Genomic DNA, 21,745 nt, shown 5'->3' with positions numbered 1-21,745 from the left:
TTTCCTATTAACTTTAGTCAAAGGGCAAAACAGTCATTTTGTCAAAGTCAAACTTTGACCAAAAAGTCAACATTTTGACTTTTTATGTTTTTTCCGTGTTGACTAATTTTGACCTCCGGAGCATGAATTCGCATTCATTTTCTCGAAATCCAAATCACATTTGAATATAAGGTCGGTCAAAGTTTGACTTTTCAAAGTCAAAAGTCAACTCTTTGACTTTTTACATCTTTGACCATTTCCATTATTTTCAAGCTTTCGAATATGAACGTATTCATATTCTTGATATTTAAATCACATTTAAACATTAAAGCTGTATCTCTAAACTGAAAAACCAACCACTATATCACATATACTTGTCGGTTTCTCTCTCTTCACTTAATTCGAACAATTCGAATTATTCTATCATACTGTTCTAAGTTTATTCCATATGAGCTAGTAAGGGAACCTAATGGACATATAGATCATGGGCTCCAACGATCCGATATTAACTGGCTAAAACTCTTTTAGACGGAGCTAATCAACATTCGTTAACTAACGGGTCATTCCACTATAGTCTTGTAGTTGTACTCCCCTCACTATAGATATATTTGTGTCCATATGATATAACCATGATTAGTAAGCTAATCCTTCACAGGTTGTTTGTAATCTCGGCTGGGTCATAAAAATCGTTTTATCCCCAAGACTACATCTTGTTCCTTAAGTTCCACTGATCCTCTAATGAACAATTTGTTTAAGGTCTAACGTATAAATCGAACCCCTCTCGGGCCAAGGAGAGGGTGGGGGTCCTTGTTCAAGACCTGGATTCAGTATTAAAGGGAACAATCTATCTATTATCCCTATAACGGGTAGGAGTGAATTCCGTCTTGCACCCTATGTTCCCAGCTATCCACTTGATCTTACCCCTGAAATGGGAGGTTTATTGAGCCAGCGATAATGAGCTTCTCTCACCTATGCCGATCTAAGGATAATATCGAGTGAACAGAAGTTCATAGTTAGCTCAGGATTAAGATTAAGTTTCCTAAGTCATCAATTAACGAAATAGTCAGTTTTATACATAAAACGACATTTAGAACGTAAAAAGTGACTATTTCATGGTTCAGTCTTATGCAAACTCATTGCATAGGATGCCTCCACTCACATATCTCTATATGAACGATTCAAGATCACATTGTTTGTACTAACTATAAAGTGGGTCGCATCCATGGTGTCCCCAGAATAAGGCGTCCAACCTTATCCCTATATTATAGACCATTTTAGGCTATATATTTGAACTTGATCCACATTTATGTCAGTACATAAAGTTCAAACTACATTAAATAATCCCAAGACCTTAGTTTATTGGATTTAAGATTACAATTTCAATAACAATTTTATCGAAAAACAAAACAGAATATGTTTATTAATTTACAAACTACGAGTTTTAGGACATAAAATCCAATACATTAAACCCAATTTAATGTATATATTTAATTATCATATACATTGCATGTATATGTGCAATATCTCTCTATTAATTAATTGTTTATGAGTCTAATTCACTTGAATTAATTAATTTGAATCTTATTCAAATATTACTTTTCAATTTAATTATAGATCATATCCATAATTAATTATATATTAATCACATTAATATATAGTTTTCTCAAATTAATTTAAACATTTCAAATTATCCTTTTAAGTATCCTCTCGTGAGCTAACGAGGGACCTAGTGGACCTATAGATTAGAAGCTCTAGCTATATGAGATCAATTGGCTAAACTCATTAACCAAATTAATCAATATTCGTTAACTGTGAGTACACTCCACTAAAGATCTACAATCCACTCTTCTCACTACAGATATATTTTTTTGTCTACATGAAGGATCCATAGTGAGGGGAACCTTGAGTGGAAGCGAGATCGCCCCAGATCCCATTTGTTTTGAAAAAAAAAAAAATTATAGGAAAAACAAAAGGGGAAAGATCATGCATTTACAAAATTAATACAACATGCCACAAAAGGAAAAAAGAAGGAAAATAATTTAGGATTTCGAAAATCCTTACCTTTGAAGACTTTCTTCCAAGATACCTCCCTTAATTTCAAAAAATTAAAATAAATAAATCAATTTTAATTTTAATTAATATATATTAATTAAAATTAAAATTGATTTATTTATTTTAATTTTTTGAAATTAACTTCCCTCCCTTACGTGAGTTGGTTGGGAAGTTTTTGATCTTCTTCTTCTTCGTTTTGACAGAGAGGAGGTAAAACAGAACAGTTCTGAGATTTTTTTTTCCAATGTCTCTTCTCCTCTCTCAACTCTCATTCCCTTTCCAAAAAAAATCACAGAGCCAATAACTTGTGTAATTCTCATCCTAGAGAATACAAAAGGCTCTAATTGGCATCTAAATTAGGGTTTCAAGTTCGTGACCATCTGGAAATATTTTTTATCGTGATTGTTCCAGATCAAAGAGGATATATTTGAAGAAGGGTTCTTCAAAGGTCAAAGGTAAAGGTTTACTTATTATTCCTTTTCTACTTTATTTTACATTTAGCATGCTGTAATTTAAATTTAATGCATAAAGTTTCTATATTGTTTATGTAGAATTCACGTTTTGTAAAAATTGGGATTTGGGTCCGATCCCCGTTTCTGCTCACGAACCTTAATCGATTCCTTCAATTGTTACTACTGTTGTCTTTGACATGTGAAGAATGAAAGTTCCTAGACCCCCTGTCCAAGCGTCTTATAAATTTGCTGAATTGTTTAGTTAACAAGGATAAGGTATCAGCAAGATTTTCTTCTGTATATTTGTCTTTATTTCGAATTTGATCTTCATTAGAAACAAACTGCAAGGCTATACCTTTACCTTTCTTATCACATTTTTCATCAAAGGTCAATTCAAAGGTTCACAATGATCCAAACAACTCATCCGCCTTCATGGTAGCAATATTATAGGCCTCTTCGATAATTGTAACTTTCATATCAAATCTTTTTGGTAGTAACCATAGAATATTTCAAACGAGTTTGTATTCATACATTTTTCCACAAAAAGCAAAGGATTCATTCGCAAAATCCAAGATGCAAGCATTGAACTTAGTAATACTTTCATCTTCCAACATCTTCAAATTTTGAGGTTAGAATCTACAGACGAGACAACTTCACTTTAAAGGTTTCTTCATGCGCCACAACAAGGATATCCTACGCTTTTTTAGTAGAAATACATGTATTGATAAGTTGAAAAATTTTCTGGTCAACTCCATTGAAAATAGCGTTTAGAGCACGAGAATTTCCAAGGGAAGCCTCATCCTCAACTTCAGTCCAATCCTTCTCAAGCTTGAGAGAGATCTTGCCATCTTTGTCAACAATTTGGGGATGTATCCATCCAGAGACAACTGCCTTCCAAGTCTTACTATCAATGGACTTAAGAAAAGCTATCATTTTTGTTTTACAATAGAAATAGTTAGTTCTATCAAGCATAGGGGGATGAGTAGTTGATCCACCTTTCCAGATCAACTCCATTGAATACTCGATGAACAACAGTTAACCTGCTCTGATACCAATTGGAAAAAAAATGGTGGATCTAACACAAAATAAAATGTCAAGCACGATGTCACAAACAATATGTATAACAAGTGGAATAAAGTAAACAGAAAAATAAAGACAGAGATTGATAACCCAGTTTAGTGTAAATTCACCTACGTCTGGGAGGCAGTGTTCCCGGTGGAATGAAACTTCACTATATATAGAGCTTAGTAATTACAACGAAAGTACTTATCTGATAAATTCCCTCTTCACTGATTCACGTACAACTACCTCTTCAGTTTCAACTAAGGTTTCCCCTAAGTTTGAGCTCCCCTTTCTTCCACAAAAATGTTTCTCCAAGCTTTGTATGAGATCCCCTCAATACAACATACTTAAGCTCCCCTAAGAGAGAGATCCTCTCAATACAACATACTTAGACCCCCTAAGAGTGAGATCCCCTCACATTCATCATATTTAGGCTCCCTTAAATATGAGTGTTCATTATCTTCAATGTACTTAGACTCTCCCTAAATACAATATCAAATCAAACTCGTCCCAAGTTCTACAATGGCTACAAAAAAAAAAAAAAAAAAAGCAATGACAAATACACAAATTTTCAATAACAATACATGGAGATTAAGGTTCAGACAAACCCTAAGCTCAAAACTCTCAATACAAACTTTTCAAATTAGGCAACTAACTCTAAAATTGAATAAGAGTACAATATAAATAAGTCTAGCTATGAAATATATTTCTTGAGTGAATAAATATTCTCGGAAAATAAGGAATGCAGATATAGAAATCTGCAAATCACGCAAATAGATATGAAAAATATATTTTATAGAATCGGTTGCCAGACATGTAACGATGTTTATGACAATACTCGAATTTTGTATGTAATAAAATCAGCCAACGACACCACAGTAACACCATTGATTTGCTGAAACAAACAAGAGGTAAACCAATGAAATGTACTTAAAAAAGGAACTAGTTTAAAATCTAAGATGCAAGTTTTTTTTTAGAAGGGGAAGGATTTTCTAGAATTAGAAGATTTTTATGGAATGACCAAGGTCCAGTTTTAAAGATATGATTTTGATCGATAAAGTTCAGAAATTTGAAAAAATAGATGTTCTTCCCTAGATGGCAGACTTGGAGCTTGTGCTCTAAATTCCAGAATTTGCGGAAAGCAGCTTGGAGGATTTCTCAAGGAACTGTCCGGAGTTTTCCAACAGGACAGCTGACCAGTTCATTATTTGAATCTTGAATGGAGGAATTTTCAATCTTGAAGCTGATGGAGTCTTCTTCAGAGGTGAGGGAGAAAGATCTTCAGTCATTGATTAGATCTTCGTCGTCCATGGTAGTTCAGGAATAAACGGAAGAAGGAGAAGAAGAGAAAACAACTCTGAAAAACAGGGAAAGCTAAGAGAGATGGCTCTGTGAAAACAGGGAACAAGCTCTCACGATTTTGGAGGAATCTTCGAGCTCTCACGAAGGAGGAAAATTTCTTGACTGATTTTTACACATGGAATGTTGTTGCAAAGGTATTTTCTTCCTACAATTAATTAAAGATTTGGCTGAAAATCACTAGTAGACATTTTTCTAAACATTATTTCGGTTGTCATTTTTCAAGTTGGCTATTTAGTTTTATGCCTTTTTTTTTCTTTTTGGAATTTGTGTTTGATGGCCACATATATATAGTTTTTTCCCATTTTTTAAGGTATTTATAAAAGTATATGATAGACCAGTTAAGCCATATGTATGTGCTAAGATCAAGAGGTCCGTGAATAAAAGGAAAAAAAAAGAAACATAATTAAATGTTCTGTCAACTTTTTGGGGGGTTAATCTGTACTGTACGTTAAAGGGGCCATGAGAGGAGAATCATTCAGCAAATTCATTTCATATACATGGAAGGAAGTACACCCAAATTGGAGGAGAAGTGAGCATCACCAAAACCATCTACGATTATTCAATTACCCAAAAAAAACGTCGTGCTGTTGCAGCCACCACTTCTCTGCCTCATCCGCCGCGCCGCCATTGACAAGACCTTCAAAAGTCTTCTTCACTTTGTTCAATCGCTTATAGAAACGAATGCGGCGAAGAACCACATCTCTGTCCATTTTGCCACCGGATTTCAAGAGAAGGTGGCTCGAAACGACGCCGTTGTTGCTGCTGCTGATATTCGAATTTGAGGGATTCTCAGTCTCTGAGAAAGATGGTTGTGGCGGCGCTTTGGACATCATGAAAGCCATTTTTTGTGTCGTGGAAGAGAGAGCTATTTACAGAAATTGGAAGGATTTTATAGAAATGAAGAAAGTGGAGATTTCGATTTGATATAATGGGTTTTGATTTCGGGTAATAAAAAGCCAAAATTGATTTTCCCGTGGGTTTTGTGTGTCCAAGGTTTTAGAAAATCAGTGGGTTTTTTGTTACTTAACAAACTTAGCTACCCAACTCTTTTCTTTCTGCTTCTTACGCTTCCATCCTTCACAAGTCACATACTTATATGTTTCAAGGAAAAGCTTCTACTTCATAATCTAAAAATTGGGGTTTTATTTTTTAAATTCTTGTCAATTTTCTCAATTTGTCAAAGTGAGCCTTAAGAGTTTGTGAGATATGAAACTCCCCAACATAGTAGTTTTTTGAAATAATAATCAAACAAAATTGCAAATTTTTGTAAAAAGTATTAATCGACGCGTGTAAAGCGAGAACATTAGTCTTTCAACTCTCCTAATATTATTAAGTTTCAATAAATTTTAAATGTTAAAAGTTGACAATTTAGTCTTTAAATTTTAATTGATATCAATTAAGTTTTTATATTTATAATAATTTAATCCTTAAATATTAATAAGTAATAATTTAATATCTATATTTTAACAATGATAACAATGTAGTTCCTATTATAAAAATCTCTTTAAAATTAAGTGTTAACTTGTATCATGTATTACTTAATCTTTAATTTTATTTAAAAAAATTGACTTTCAATTAATTTAATGATCTGTGTGTAAGAAATTTAATTAAATCTTAATAATAGTTTTCACAATTCGTTACCAACTGAAAAATATATGGACTAAATTGTTATTTATTAAATTTCAATAACTAAATTACCATAAATTCGAAAGTACAGGACTGAATCGTTACAAAAAAAAAAAAAAAAAATCATGGATCAAATTGTTACTATAATGAAAATTAAGTGGTCAAAAGTGATTTTTAACCAAATTTAAATTTAGCTCATGATCTCAAATATTTTAAAGATCAAATTTAATTTATATTAACATTCTCTTTATAAATTTATAAAAAATATATATTCATACTACGTCTTCTCTCACATGAAAATTATTCTCATGATTTAACCAATTTTGACAAAATTTAAGTCTTTTGAGATTTATTATAAGTATATAAACAAAATTTAGACAATTAAAGTATAAAGAAAAAAATAAAATAATTTTTTTAAGGAAAAGATAGAATAAAATTAAAGTATATATATAAAAATGATATTTTATCTCATTATTAATGATAACCATGCAAGTAATGATAGAAGTTTACAAAGATGATATTCCCACAATTTTTTGCCAACAAGAGCATAGCTCAACTGGTATAATATTGGTATTATCAACCTCGAGGTCTAATGTTCGATTCCCCCACCCCATACTACCTGTGACAAGTTGATAATTTCATATGGAAAAAGGTTTAGGATAATAGCCAATTTCTTTGAAAAGTTGATAAATAACCTTCTATAGGGAAGAAAATGAATTCGCGTGTCAGAGAAGAAGAAACGACAAGATAATTTTAACACACATGATGTAAATATAAGGTCAATTAGTAATGATTTTTAAAAAGTAGACAATTTATCATTTTTTAACCTCTCAAATGAGTCAATGATGCAATTTTCTCATAAATATATCATATCTAGATATATTTGTTGAAATTCTATGCCACAAAAAAGCGAGAGGCACTCACTCTTTCCTATTTGGTAGGATGTAGCCGACTCTCTTTACTAGATGATGAGCAATGACCAAATGCATGAGAAATTACATCACACAACACAGCTTGAAATAGAGAATTTTAAAGAAAAGAAAAGGTAAAATATTATCATTATTTTGCCTCTCCTAAATTTTAGGGGTTTTTTTTCCCCTCAACATTTTATGTTTAGACCTTTTTTCCACCATGTGAAGTCATTGCTTGCTTTCATTTCAGATTTGATGTAGAGCACAACTTTAATTTCATATCTAGTCTGAAACAAAATTGTCATTCCAAATCTGCAATTGAAGCTTTGTTTTAGATTTGAACAAAATAGAATAGGAAGACAATTAACTAGAACGTCAGGGAGGAAGACAACAATGTCGAGATTTGGTAGGAGAATGGAGAAGATAGAGAGCAAAGGGAGAGGAGACATACGCCACATCAGATAAAAATAATAATAAATAGTCTATATTTTCTTTTTGAAAAATTACACATAGGATTCCATACCATAAATTAATTGTCACTTCACTTCAAATTTTTGTCTGGTCAACTAACAGTCAATTAAGTCTAGGACCATTTAGAATTATTTTCTAAATCTTAGAGACTTGTGTTGCTTTGGAAACTTCAGAAACCAAATTGAAACTAAACTCAAAATCTGATAAATCTGGTGTATTAATTTTCCCTTGTGAAAATTACCTTAAGATCACGCTACTTTTGAGATAACCTTCCCAATGTTTTATCATAATGTAGCAGATAATCTGTTTCCCACTTCTACATCACAAAAAGATATACAGTGCATAGATACAGAACAGACAACAAAATTATTCCTTGTCATTATTGTCAAGGAGAGTCAACAGAAAGCCACTTACAATCCGCCGTACAATAGGATTAGGGATATTACGGCACAACCGACCATCAATATAGGCTACGATACCAGACAGCATAAACTTGCCAATTCCCGTAGTCCAGATGAACTTACCTTTGGGTTCCTTGCCAGTTGGAACTAACGCAAGATTGGTTTCTTGATTATCAGAGTTTGATTCTTTGTTCCGAGGAATCCTGACTACAATCTGAGTGACACCTTTTCTCAGCATACGGATTGCAAAACTTACAAAGAGGTGTTCACAGAGAGTTTGCACTGTAGGCCCAATCTTCCATTCCTGAATGAAAGGCGCAGAAAACATTGGTCAGTAACTGGGTTTTGCACTGTGTCAACTCGATATGTCAGCCGTTCAAATGATACAGATAATGAAAGACGAGAAATAGCATTATGTCTAATCGCAATTAAGATTTCAACTTTTAACATTTAACTGAAATTTAGAAACGGGACCAAAATGTATTTAATAAGAGGAAAGAGAGGACATCTATTGCTATGGTGTGCTGTTTTGCCAAAGAACACCAAAGGGAGAGTAAGGAACTTCAATTTCATATGGCCATCCTATTTTCATTTGCTTATAATAAATAATTAATGGGCATTTGAGTCCGTTTACATGCCCATAGTGAATATCATAGAGTAATTGATGTATTTGATTGTTTTATTCATTTTATGTACTTGAGTTGCTTGTTTTTAAGTTAGTCACTTTAGTTTTAGGCAACCGGCTAAATAGAAGCTCTTTTGTATTATTAAAAACTTCTGATTCATTGATAAAGAACCTTCCTCTATTTTGTCTGTATCAATAATAGTTTGACCTTAAGGCAGTGGATGCCGGGAAAAACATATCAAATATCCTTATTAGGTGGCATTCATAGTTTAATCTGGACTAAATAATATCTTGATTCACAGCTTACGCAATCTGATTATTGAAGCATGGTGATTACTATTGTCTATTTACCGATTCCCCTGGTCACAAGATTTCTTCTATCAAATGTGCCAAGGAAGGTTTTCTATTAGTGACAGATCTGAATTAGTAAGCCTGCCTTGAACAATAAACTATGTACTTCTTTCAGGCAACGAACCTTTCATTGTATAGTTTTGGAGCACTGGAACTTGTTATATGTTTCCATAAGATCTAAAAACGAATTACTGACTTCCACTACATCAAGAAGCAATTTCTTGTATGGTATGAGATAAATGAGTTAATTTACTGACCAATCTCCTATAACGCTCCAATTTGTCACTCAATCAATGTGGCACGACAGCAAAATACCCTTGACAAACCAAGTTACCCCCGTTATGTTCCTACATCATACCTCAGTAGGCCATGACCATTAGTCTCAATTTGAGCTGAGTTATTAAACTCATTTGTTGTTTTAATTCTGCATTTTTTGCCTTACTCAAGTGCTGTCTTCCACTACATCAAGAAGCAATTTCTTGTATGGTATGAGATAAATGAGTTAATTTACTGACCAATCTCCTATAACGCTCCAATTTGTCACTCAATCAATGTGGCACGACAGCAAAATACCCTTGACAAACCAAGTTACCCCCGTTATGTTCCTACAACATACCTCAGTAGGCCATGACCATTAGTCTCAATTTGAGCTGAGTTATTAAACTCATTTGTTGTTTTAATTCTGCATTTTTTGCCTTACTCAAGTGCTGTCTTCCACTACATCAAGAAGCAATTTCTTGTATGGTATGAGATAAATGAGTTAATTTACTGACCAATCTCCTATAACGCTCCAATTTGTCACTCAATCAATGTGGCACGATAGCAAAATACCCTTGACAAACCAAGTTACCCCCGTTATGTTCCTACAACATACCTCAGTAGGCCATGACCATTAGTCTCAATTTGAGCTGAGTTATTAAACTCATTTGTTGTTTTAATTCTGCATTTTTTGCCTTACTCAAGTGCTGTTTAAAAGGTAAATTATCATTTTGTTTCAAGTGCTCAATGAACAAAGTTAATTGTGCTTGGGGTATGAGATATACAGATCTCAGACTCGGAAGGTAATAAATATGAACCAGGATTGGTACTGGTTACTACGGACTCTCCACTGATTTTGGATATGTGAATCCATGTGTAATTCAATTTTTATGATCATGTAAAATCCCTCCCCCACATTTTCTTGAACTCAAAAAAAGAGGAAAGAAGTACGGAGATCTAGAATATTTATGCATAACTACAATAATCTGCACGTAAATTTAAACTTCTAAAATATTACGTATCGATGAGAAAAATCATAAAAAGACGATAAAACAAACCAGATCAGTTCTGGAAGATTTTATCTTCAAAGTTATAACAGCATATAGCTTAAACTCTACCATGAAAGTTTAGTCATGCATTTGAATACCCAGTTACCAGTTTCAGAACAGAAAACAAAGCTAGAAAACGTAATAGACAAGCAAGTGGACAGAATTGATAAGCTTACACTTTCACGTCGAAGATGGTGAAAAGGTCGACTACTCATTCCTGAATCTCCCTTTAACAATTCTTTGCTAACAAGAAATCCTTTCACACGCTCCACGATCTCATTCATCAGAGGAGTGTTTGGGGGAAGATTTTTTAGGATAACCTGAATGAATACATAAAATTATTTGAGTTCTGAAGCTTAGTTATGAGGGCTGTCAAATCAATAGATGTACAGTCTGAAAAATCAAGATGGTAATCAGGTCATAAAATATTTTGGTTTAGCATGATTTCATAATATAGTATCTAGGCCATTAACGTACAATCAAGATAATAGTGCATCAGAAGAACTTATGGTCCTGGGCAGAAATTTTCTAGTGAATGTTTCCTTAGTCATCAAATATATAAAGAAAGAAATACTTGATCCAGCTCCTTGTATAGCACTAAGACATACCTGATTGTCAATGACTCTAACCCTAAGATATTCTTGTCTGTATATTGTATCCAACATAGCTTGCAGGTAGCCTTCAATGTATAGCTGCAGCCATTGAAAAAAGAGACCGTTATTCAACTATGTAACGCTTGCAGAATGCTGATATCAACTTTTTGGAATTAATAAACCATATTACCTAAAAAATTCACAATCTAAAGATAAAAGAAGTTGTATTTATGCTTCTCCCCAACATTACACTACAATGATGTCAGTGTGATGTATATTTTAATTATACTAGTTTACTACATGTACATATGGTTTTCCTTCTTTTGTTTTTGGGTAAAATTATACCTCATTAGAACTTTTGCAGATGTCAATAATAACACGAAATTAAAAAACCATGAACAAATTTATCAAATAATATGTAACGGTATTTTCACCCATGAACATAATTCAGTACTTTGTATGAATGCCACCTAAGCAGAACTTAACTAAGTATGAGATTATATCGTCGACCTGCTAAGAACTGTGGAGCCCAAAACTCTTTCAATGCCCATCTTCTTTTTGCTTAACCTTTAAGCAAAAGCTTGTAATTGGGTTTTTGAGAGGTGATTTTTCGAGAGGAGGAAACATAGGGGCGGTGGAGGAAGAAAACTACACTTGCATGTGAGCTGGAATGTTTCTTCAAGTTAATGGGCTTGGCCCATTATTTGTAAGGCGGCAGCAACATAATATATATATGCGTGGTGAAGAGAGGAGAACATACAGCAGACGGCAATTTGAAGAACCTTTCTTCAGTTTGAAGTTCTTTAAATTCCAGTGTGGTGTCTCGTGGTAGTGAGTGTATTTTAGAGAGAATTTGTTTATCCACTTTTAGGTTAAGGGTTTCCTTATTGTTTATTCCAAGAATAGTTTATATTGGGCTATTTGTGAAAAATTTGGGAAAAAATTGTAGTGCCAGCTTGAGGGTTATTTGCAATCTCTATCATTGTAGAACCTGCAATTGCAAAAGTTTGGATGTAGTCCTGAGTTTAGGGCAAACCAGTATATTTTTCAGTGTCACTCCCTTTTTTCCTTATCCACTTTATTTACAATTGTATGATTGATTAATTAGTTTGGTTCTAACATGTGAACTGGGAGTTTGAGATATAATTTAGTTTATTCTACATTTAGTTATATCTCATATAAATTCCTAACACGACTAGAAGGTTAGACAGTTTGAATCCTCACCCATCTGAGTTGTTGTACTTAGCAAATATATATATATATATATATATATAAAACTAATGGTACATGTAAAACTCTTAGGTTTGAGAAAGAATCAGAATGTCCAATTCATTCACCAAAGATATGAATAATACAAGTGTACACAACATAGAAAAGGAAAATATCACAAAATATTTACAAGAATGGAAAATCCTAATTATAGAATTATAACACTCCCCCTCAAGTAGGCATCTAAATAAGACTTGAGTGTATGAGAGAAATATTCCTTAGCATTATCACTCCATAGGATTTTAAGAGCACCACTAAACTGAGTTTGGATTTCTACATGGAAGTGACGAAAATGAGAAAGTAACTCAGAATGACTAACCACGTAACACGAGAATAGTCATCGAAAAATGTAACAAAATACGAAACCCTCCTTTGGACTCAACAGGACAAGAATCCCAAACATCAGAATGGACTAATTCAAAAGGAGCACTAGCTCGTTTATTGACTCGAGGATACAAACTCAAACGATGAAATTTAGCAAACTGACGTGACTCACAATCTAAAGAAGACAAATGTTGAAGTTGTGGACAAAAACTCTTCAACACAGAGATAGACGGATGACCCAAACGACAATGCTCTTCAAAGGGAGAGGACACACTTGAGCATGTGATGGCCGTAGGTGTTTGTGGTTCAAAGATGTAAAGACCTCCAAATTCACGCCCTTTACCAATAGTTTATTTCGTCATAAGATCCTGAAATAAGCAATAATCAGGAAAAAATGAGGCACAACAATGAAGATCACGAGTGAGTTTACTGACCGAAATCAAATTAAACGAGAAATGTGGTAAATTTAAAACCGATGACAAAGAAATTGATTCAGTAAGATGGACGATTCCTGATCCTAAAACAGGAGTGGAGGTTCCATCAGCTATAGTGACATTAGGTGAAGAGGTAGATGTACAAAGGTTAGAGAATAAACTGGGGTTACCTGTCATATGGTCTGTAGCGCTAGAGTCAATGACCCATTTTGACGGGGAGGAAAGAAGACATTTAGAAATGTTACCTGTCTCTGTGATGGCCGTAATGGGAATAGAAGATGATGCCCTCAATGACTCTTGATACTGCTGAAATTTAGCAAACTCCTCGGCAGAAATCGTAATTGACTTGTCAAGATTATCAGGAGTAGAGGCGACATGTGCAGAGGGTGATGGCATCCTTTGACCCTTATTCAGCAATTTTCTGTATTCATGCTTCGTATGGCCAAGTATATGACAATAATAGCAAACAATACCTCTTGGATTTGATCTTTGGTTATTTAGATGACTTTTGAAGCTATTTGATTCAATCCCCCTTATTACTTCTATAATCATTTGTGCGCCCAATCAAAGCACTGCTAGAATCAGATGATGTAACTGTTTGTGTCTTTTCAGTACGAAGTATTCGAGTGTAAGTTTCTTCCAACAAGGAGATATTTGAGCTTGACAACACTTGATCTTTGGCCATCTCATATTTAGGTGCAAGACCTACTAAAAAGTATGATAAACAACTTTTCACGTTGTTCGTACTGATTGGCATCAAGGCATTGAATTCCGCGTATGTATTTTTAACCTCCATAAAGTAGCTTGTAAGAGATTTTTCTCCTTGATCAAATTGATATAGAGTCTTACAAACATCAAATACTCTATTAATATTCTCTTTCCCTAAATAAAGGAAATCCAGATATTCCAATAGTTCTTTGATTGATTCGCAGTGATTTACTAGTTCAACAATTTCACGGTCAATAGAATTCTTCATTTGTAGAAGCATCTTTGAATCGTCCCGCCACCAAATCTTCTTATTAGCATCAATAGGTGGCTCTTCTGTGATGTGATCATCCATCTCCATGCTCCTAATAAAGTGGCAGACATTTGATCTTCATGAATAGTAGTTGGATCTATTCAACTTGTGTTCAGTTATTTTTGACACCATAGGAACAATCTCAGACATGACTACTAGTTTCTTATCAGCCATTACCTAAAAAACAATAGACATCGGACAACAGAGAATCAAACCCTAATTTACCGAAGAGATGTCTTTACAAGCAATGAGAATATCTATATATCCCAAACAAACACACCACCAAGAAGAGTCAACCACACTGAAGAAACCCACAGAAAACGAACAAAAAATGACGGCACACGCGCCTACACGCGTTGGCGCGTGGACGAACGGCAAAGAAGATCAATCGGCGCGTGAACCTCACGCGCTGGTCAGATGGCAACCGGACTTTGAGGTTTTGTAGATCGGCGGCTGGGCTCCTCTTTGGACTGGGCGGTGTCGAAAAAAACAGCTTCCTTTTTTTTTTTCGGCGGCAGCTAACGGCGGCGAACGAACCGAAGACAGCGACTATGAGCAAAAGTGTAAACTCACCTCTCCACAAAACCCTAAATGTATCACAAATGGGTTCTAAATTCTCAAACCCTAAGGTTCACGAAAATCTTAAGTTTATTTAGAGAGCTCTAATACCATGTAAAACTCTTAGGTTTGAGAAAGAATCAGAATGCCCAATTCATTCACCAAAGATATGAATATATACAAGTGTACAAAGCATAGAAAAGGAAAATATCACAAAATATTTACAAGAATGGAAAATCCTAATTATAGAATTATAACAGTACAAATCAATTTATTTATTTGAAAAATTCATTTTTGGCTATATTTATATTATTGAGTATTGTTGAGTTTAGTATTGTGTATACTAGGCAAATAGCCAAATTGGCTCAACCAGTGTTTTAAAAGGCCCTCTTGGGCACGCGCCTAGGCTCAAGGCCTCTGGCGCCTCGTCTTGGAAAAGCGAGGCTCACAAAATAAGGCACGCCTTAGGCGCACGCTAAGCCCCAATGATCAAAGCCTTGCTCCTTGGGGCTTTTCAATTATTTTTAAAAAATAGTATTAATTAAGGATTTTCCTTCTTTATTAACTAAAAGGATCAAGTTTACCAAACCTAAATGCAAAATTTCTTGTATTTTGGGTCCCTTTTTTCCATATTTCCACTTCAATTATACTCTCTCCTTTTAATGTAATATTTTTATATATAGTGCGCCTCACAAAAAAAAAAAGCCCACGCATTTTTGTGCGCCTTGCACCTAGACTTTAGAGAGCCATTGCACCTTAAGGCGTCTTGGGCATTTAAAAACACTGGGCTCAACCCCTGTATACCTGACGGATATATGATACAGTTTTTTTTTTCTTTTTACATGCATGCATGCATACATATATACATGTATATAAATTTTCTATGCTTCAATTTCGTCTGGTCATTGAGTGTAAAAATCTCTGGCAACTCCTATGACATTGTACGTTGAAAACACAATAGAATAGTGGCTCTTTGAACACTGATCCTAATCTCTGGGAATGAAATTAAAGCTAACAAACCCGGGGAGCCGAAATGGACGAAGAAGGAACAGTGTGAAAGAGTTGTGATTGATGACAGGGACAGAATTGAGCGGGATATGAGGTTAACCATTGAAATTCTAGAGGCCCTAGGTTCAGCATCGTCAAGTTTAAGAACATTTCTTCAGCCTCACAAACATTAAAACAGGGGATGGTACTACTACTAGCTTTCTTATGGCATGATCACTAGTAAGAATTGGGATGCTTTATGCTAAAACTTCCTAGACCTGTTGCCTTGTCAAGTCAGCCAGACCGTATAACATGTGATCAGTTGGACAGAGAAGGAAGAGCTTGAGCCATTTCCTTTAGGTGCCCAACCAGAGAGGGATGCAGTAAGCTCCTTCACCACTCTCCTTCAGAGAAAGAATTTACATACAAGACCATCGTTCTTGGCTTCTATACGAAGATGACATTTTCTGTTAGATCCGTTGTGAACTTTCTCTCATCTAGTATTGATAAGCAATACTTGCTCACTCTCTTCTGCGGAATCTTTGGAAGTCGAAGCATCCCAAAAATTGGGGTTTCCCTTGGTCATTATCACTGGGAGGACATTGAGGCTGATAAATTCAAAGTGTATTTTCACCCATAATTTAACAGAGATTATCATGTGTGCACAATGAAAATATAAAAAAACGAAAGGCTATCTTGTGATGATTGATTGTGCAATTAAAGGGGAAAACAATCCAAGAGCATCTCTCGAGATATCTTCTTTAAGATGTAAGAACTATGAACTGTATCAAAGTCTGTAATTGCATGAGATATTACTTGCATATTCAACTTGAAGTTATCCATATTAATCACGAGCAAGGAATACAACATTGACTAGTACACCACACACATTACCTCATCAACCCCTGGGCTTTGATCAAGTTTGATATTTCTATCTGGACCACCTTGCATCAGAACACTCCCAAGTAAAGATGGCTCCATGGCTATCTTTAGTATTCCTTGGTGAAATCCACTCACCTTCAAAATTGCAGGAACAACCAAAGTCTTAGTTTCTGATATTTTTTTTCAGGTTAGGTGAAAAATAGAAAGGAAAAAAGGAAAAAAGACAAAAGAAAAGCATAACACATGTACTCGAATAGAAAGGTTATCTACCATTCCATTAAAACCACTTGCTTCTGCTCCCTTGAGAACAGAGTCTGAAATTTCAGTTATAGCAGCAAACATAACATTCGACCCTGCTGTCCTCAACTGTAAATCAGTTTAAATCCACTTAGACTTTATCATTGTCATGTAATCAACATGTATGCTAAGACTATCAGACTCACAGTTTTCCCTAAATCTCCAAAATAGCGTTTGGTACCTGACCCCCTTTTCGCATCAATACATTGCTTGATAAACTTGAAAGTCCCTGCTCTCAACAGTCGAGCAGTAATTGAAAATTAACAAACATAGACTTTTAAACAATTGATAGAATCATCTTTGATCATGAATGCAACTGACTATTGGAAAAGTTAAAAAATGGTCGGTTCAATTTGAATTTGGCAAATAACTATTTGCTTTACCTGGAAAACCCATAAACCCACGAGACGGATCAAAAAAGACATCTAAGGAAGATGAAGACAAATCATCAAAAATGGAAATAAAATCTGGAGGGAGCAATGAACTTCCTTTTGCAATATAGATAGCCCTCATGGCATACCTGGATCATTAAAATGCGACTTTAATTTTATTCAGCATACAAAAATAAAATTTAACAAAAATGAACATAAGTTCTGCTTACCATGAATAATGTTGAGCACATCTAAGAAATAATTCATGCATTGTGATCAAAGCATGAGTAACTAGAACACCATTGAGCTCAACAACCACATTTTTCATCGCAGGGATCTACAAAGTAAAAAGAAGGGTACAAATCAATGAAGGCATACATGTAAAAGTAGAAATGCTACAGATGCTAAGTGAGCAAGAGAAAGCAAGCCCACAAGACTGACAAGTCGCACACCTTTACTACACTATGTAGTAAGGTCCTCAGAGTCTCCTGTGTTGAACTATAACTTGAATATGATTCCTCAGGACGGAAATTTGCAAAAATCTACAAAAATAAATAAATCAAATTATAATCAGTTTTCAGTTGAATATCAAGATTAGGCAAGCTAAAGAGAAGATAAAGCCTGACCTTTATCGGGTGGATCTCAAAATGGTCAAAATAGTACTGCTGGCTCCCAGTTTTTGAGTCGTTAAGAGATGTTCTCCAAAATGGAGCAATCCTCATTAAGGTCTCCTCGTCAAGGTTCAAATCAATTGGCTGTGAACGTAAGCAATAACAAAATCTAAGTGGAGAAAGTAACGCAGAAAAAAAAAAAAACCATGTTAAGACTAAGTTAAATAATGAAGTTTAATCTTAATATGATAATTTAAACTTAAAATTTTTAGCAATTGAAACATTATATTAAAATCTATGGTATTAAATTCAAATTCTTGTAATTCTCTGTCTTCCTTTATTTTATTTATGCAGTGAACTTCAACAGTTACTATTACTAACATTTGTGAGATAGGTGAGGATTGTCAGCAAAAATAAATTAGTCATAAGTAGATTAAGATTTTTTAGTTTTTTTTTTTTCCTTTTTTGATAAGAAACATTTTATTGAATAAAAGAAATAATGGGACACCCCAAAGCACCTAAAGGTGATTACAAAAGAGATTTCCAATTGGAAACTAAATAAGAAAGCCTCAAACGTGTAAATGATTGCTTAGATTTGCACTAATACAACACAATAGATAGAACCAAATCAATAAAATGATAACAATTGGAAGAATGATCTCTAGACGTTTGTTGCACTCGCCCCCACAAAGTCCAGAAGAAAGCTCATAAGAAAGCCAGTTGAAGGGTCTTCTTAATACCATGGAAAGGATGGCGAACCAACAGAGAAGCAAGATTATCGAACATATTATGAGAAAAAACTGCCGACTAACCAAAAGCTTGCATCATGATATGCCAAAAACGCAAAGCAAAAGGACAATGCACAAAAAGATGAGCAGCAGATTTTGAATGCTTATGACACATGTGACACCAAGACCGAGAGATAGTCATATATGACATTTGTCATTAGAGACGATCAGTAGTATGGTCACTATATGACATTTGTCATTGGAGACGACCAGTAGTATCAATAGCACCAAGGCTTAGTTGGAATAAGAAAATTTTGATTTTCTTTGGAAATGATCCATCCAAATAGCTGAAGAAACATCCTTGACATGGGATCAAAAGTACCCACCAAATCATCCATGAGAGATTTAACAGAGAGCGATGAAGGATCAATAGCCCAAATCCAAGTGTCAGGTGAAAGACGGAAGCTGACTGGAAATAATAATTGAGACAAGGCAGCCCATTCGAGAGTTTCTAAATTAATGAGATTACGATGAAAGTGCAAATACGAAGCTTCAGATTCCTCAATCACACATCAACCACCTTAATATCAGGAAAACAAGCCAGCCAAAAAAAAAGGAAAAACAATGTAAAGAGCACCCAGCTAAGCCAAGGATCCTTTCAAAAAGAAATAGATGTACCAGTACCAAACCGAATCTAAGTACGGTCAGCCACTAAATCAATGGTCTGGCAAATGATATCCACGAATAACCGTCAACCATATACAAGAGGGAGTGTAATATTTAGCCACAATAAGCTTTCGCCATAAGGCATCCTTTTCATACAAAAAACACCAAACCCATTTAGCTAAGAGAGCTAAATTCTGATGTCGAAAGTTGCCAACACCAATGCCACCCATCAATTTAGAGCGTTGAGTGATCTCCCAATTCAAATTATGCATCCCAGTCTTACCACGAGCCCCCTCCCAGAAGAAATCACAAATCCATTTTAGATAAGTAGTAAGTGGGCAAGCTAGACAAAGAAGCCTGTATAAGTGTATGTCAAACCCCTGTTGAGATAAAGGCATACTTCCAATTGTGAAGCTTATGTTGTATTCTCTCAACAATAGGCTACGAAAAACGGTTTGATATTAGGCCAATGGCCCTGCTTACAGCAAAAAGCGGTCACCATCCATTCCAATTCAGAATTTGTTATGTTAATCTCTAGAAGCTCACTTTTGGAAAAATTAATAGATAAACCAGAAGAAACTTCAAAAAATGTGAATAACCTCAAACAAATGCTGTAAAGCAGAGCGATTGGCAGTAGACAAAAGCAAAATGTCATCAGCAAATTGTAAATGGCTCAAAACAAAATCAGAGACACCAATAGAGTGTGATTTTTGAGTAAGTAGTAATTAGTTTTATTATCTAGGTAGACTATTTATATGAATGAATACCATGACATTTCCACTTCTGTCCATCAAAATTACCATCTGTTAGCCTCCAAGTCAATTAATACTTCGATTTCATCAAAACTCCTCTCTTAGGATCACTGGTATTCTTGTTTTTAGGATGTTACCTTTAATCAAATAGTTCTAAGTAGGGATCATATCCTTTTTCAATGTTATTATAATAATGTCATGTTCGAGAAAATCACAAACAACTTTTTGCAGGAAGGGACGGGGAAGGAAATGGTTCTCATTTAGTTAAGTGGAAATTGATTGCTTCAGTAGACAGGATGACAGTTTGGAGATTATAAAGCTATCTTGGAAGAAATCTTACTCTCTTGAACAAGTGGTTGTGGAGTGTTTAGAACCTAATGTTATGGAACATGAATGCTATGAGTTAAGCGTCAATGCAATGGTTGAAACTTTGACGTGGTCTCAAATGACACTTTCAGGAGGCCCTACAGAAGCCATTTCTTCTTCTTCCTCCTTTTTTTTCCCCTCTTCAACATTATTTGTAGATGTGTGTTTAGTATATATTTGTCTTAATTATTATTTTAATTATGATTTATTGTACTTTATTTTTTAGTTAATTTCCTTAGTTGGAATTTCTCTTATGTTATAATTACTCATTATTGGGTCCTTTTGAATAATAAGAAAAACTAACATTCTTCAAAAACTGCATGGTATCAGAGCTAAAATAAAACCTTAACCCTAGTCCAACTATCGCTGCCGCTGTTGTTGTCGCCTCAGATCTCCGTTGCTGTCGCTACACAAACCCTAGCCACCATCATCAGATCTACCGCCACCTTGAAAAATCCAGATCTATTGTTAGATCCACACACCCAATTCGATAGGTCTGGCATCGTTTTCAGCTCAGATTCGTCTTGATCCCACCGATGATGCCGCTGTACGCCGGTGATCCACCACAAACGACGACTGGAAGCCACAGTCGTTCGGGGGTTGGTCCTCGTCTAGATCCATGACCTCCTCACATCAGATCTCACGTCTGCGGTTGGGACTTAGTTCGTGAGATCTGCCACGTTAAGATTGCTTCTGCCTCCGATTAGCAAACAACATTTCAGCGTTTAGTCAGGCCGCTTCAACCAAACCGGTTCAGTAAGGCCGGTTCAATTAGATCCAATTTCAAATTGGCTCGTGGTAATATTGCACCGTTCGTCTTTCAATCCCATGTGTGAGTCTTCTTCTAATTTGCGTGATCAAGAGTTGGGTTCAGGAAAGGTGATTGGCATTGCTTAGCAACAAGGTGGCCTCTATCTTTTTCAAGGAAAACATCATCAAAGTTCGTCTTTCAACCCCATGTATGAGTCTTCTTCTAATTCTATTAGTTTCATTTCCAAGTTCTCTTCTTGTTCTACGTCTCTGTCTAGTGAAAATCAAGTCATGTTATGGCACTTTTGCCTCGGTCATCCAAATTTTTTGTATCTTGAAAAGCAGTTTCCTCATTTGTTTATTAATAGAAAACCGAGTCACTTACAGTGCGAAGTTTGTCAACTCTCCAAACATACCAGAAATATTTATCCAAGTGTGACCAACAAATCTTCAAAATCTTTTGCATTGATCCACAGTGATATTTAGAGGCTCTCCAAAGTAAAAAATATATCTGGAGCACGTTGGTTCATAACTGTTATT

At 34.9% G+C, this 21,745-nt stretch overlaps 1 protein-coding gene across 4 annotated transcripts in view; it reads right to left on the bottom strand.

Moving 5' to 3' along the window:
- Positions 1–8,136: 8,136 nt before the first annotated feature.
- LOC120072502 overlaps positions 8,137–21,745 on the bottom strand; it is a 70,998-nt gene continuing 57,389 nt past the window's right edge. For 3 of the 4 annotated variants that reach the window (XM_039024876.1, XM_039024874.1, XM_039024875.1), the window contains 10 exons: positions 17,959–18,087; positions 17,785–17,874; positions 17,563–17,669; positions 17,345–17,481; positions 17,108–17,190; positions 16,935–17,030; positions 16,677–16,799; positions 11,208–11,291; positions 10,776–10,919; positions 8,137–8,620 (listed from right to left, as the gene is read on the bottom strand). In XM_039024876.1, coding sequence (XP_038880804.1) covers positions 8,282–8,620; positions 10,776–10,919; positions 11,208–11,291; positions 16,677–16,799; positions 16,935–17,030; positions 17,108–17,190; positions 17,345–17,481; positions 17,563–17,669; positions 17,785–17,874; positions 17,959–18,087 — 1,332 coding nt within the window. In that variant the 3' untranslated portion in view covers positions 8,137–8,281. Of the gene's footprint in view, positions 8,621–10,775; positions 10,920–11,207; positions 11,292–16,676; positions 16,800–16,934; positions 17,031–17,107; positions 17,191–17,344; positions 17,482–17,562; positions 17,670–17,784; positions 17,875–17,958; positions 18,088–21,745 lie in introns of those variants that run through there. The other variant, XR_005480510.1, reaches the window with a different exon arrangement.

This window comes from Benincasa hispida, chromosome 3 (genome assembly GCF_009727055.1).
Source record: "Benincasa hispida cultivar B227 chromosome 3, ASM972705v1, whole genome shotgun sequence".
NCBI lineage: Eukaryota > Viridiplantae > Streptophyta > Magnoliopsida > Cucurbitales > Cucurbitaceae > Benincasa > Benincasa hispida.
The sequence above is the reverse complement of the archived record's forward strand: the minus strand, read 5'-3'. Positions and strand labels throughout refer to the sequence as shown.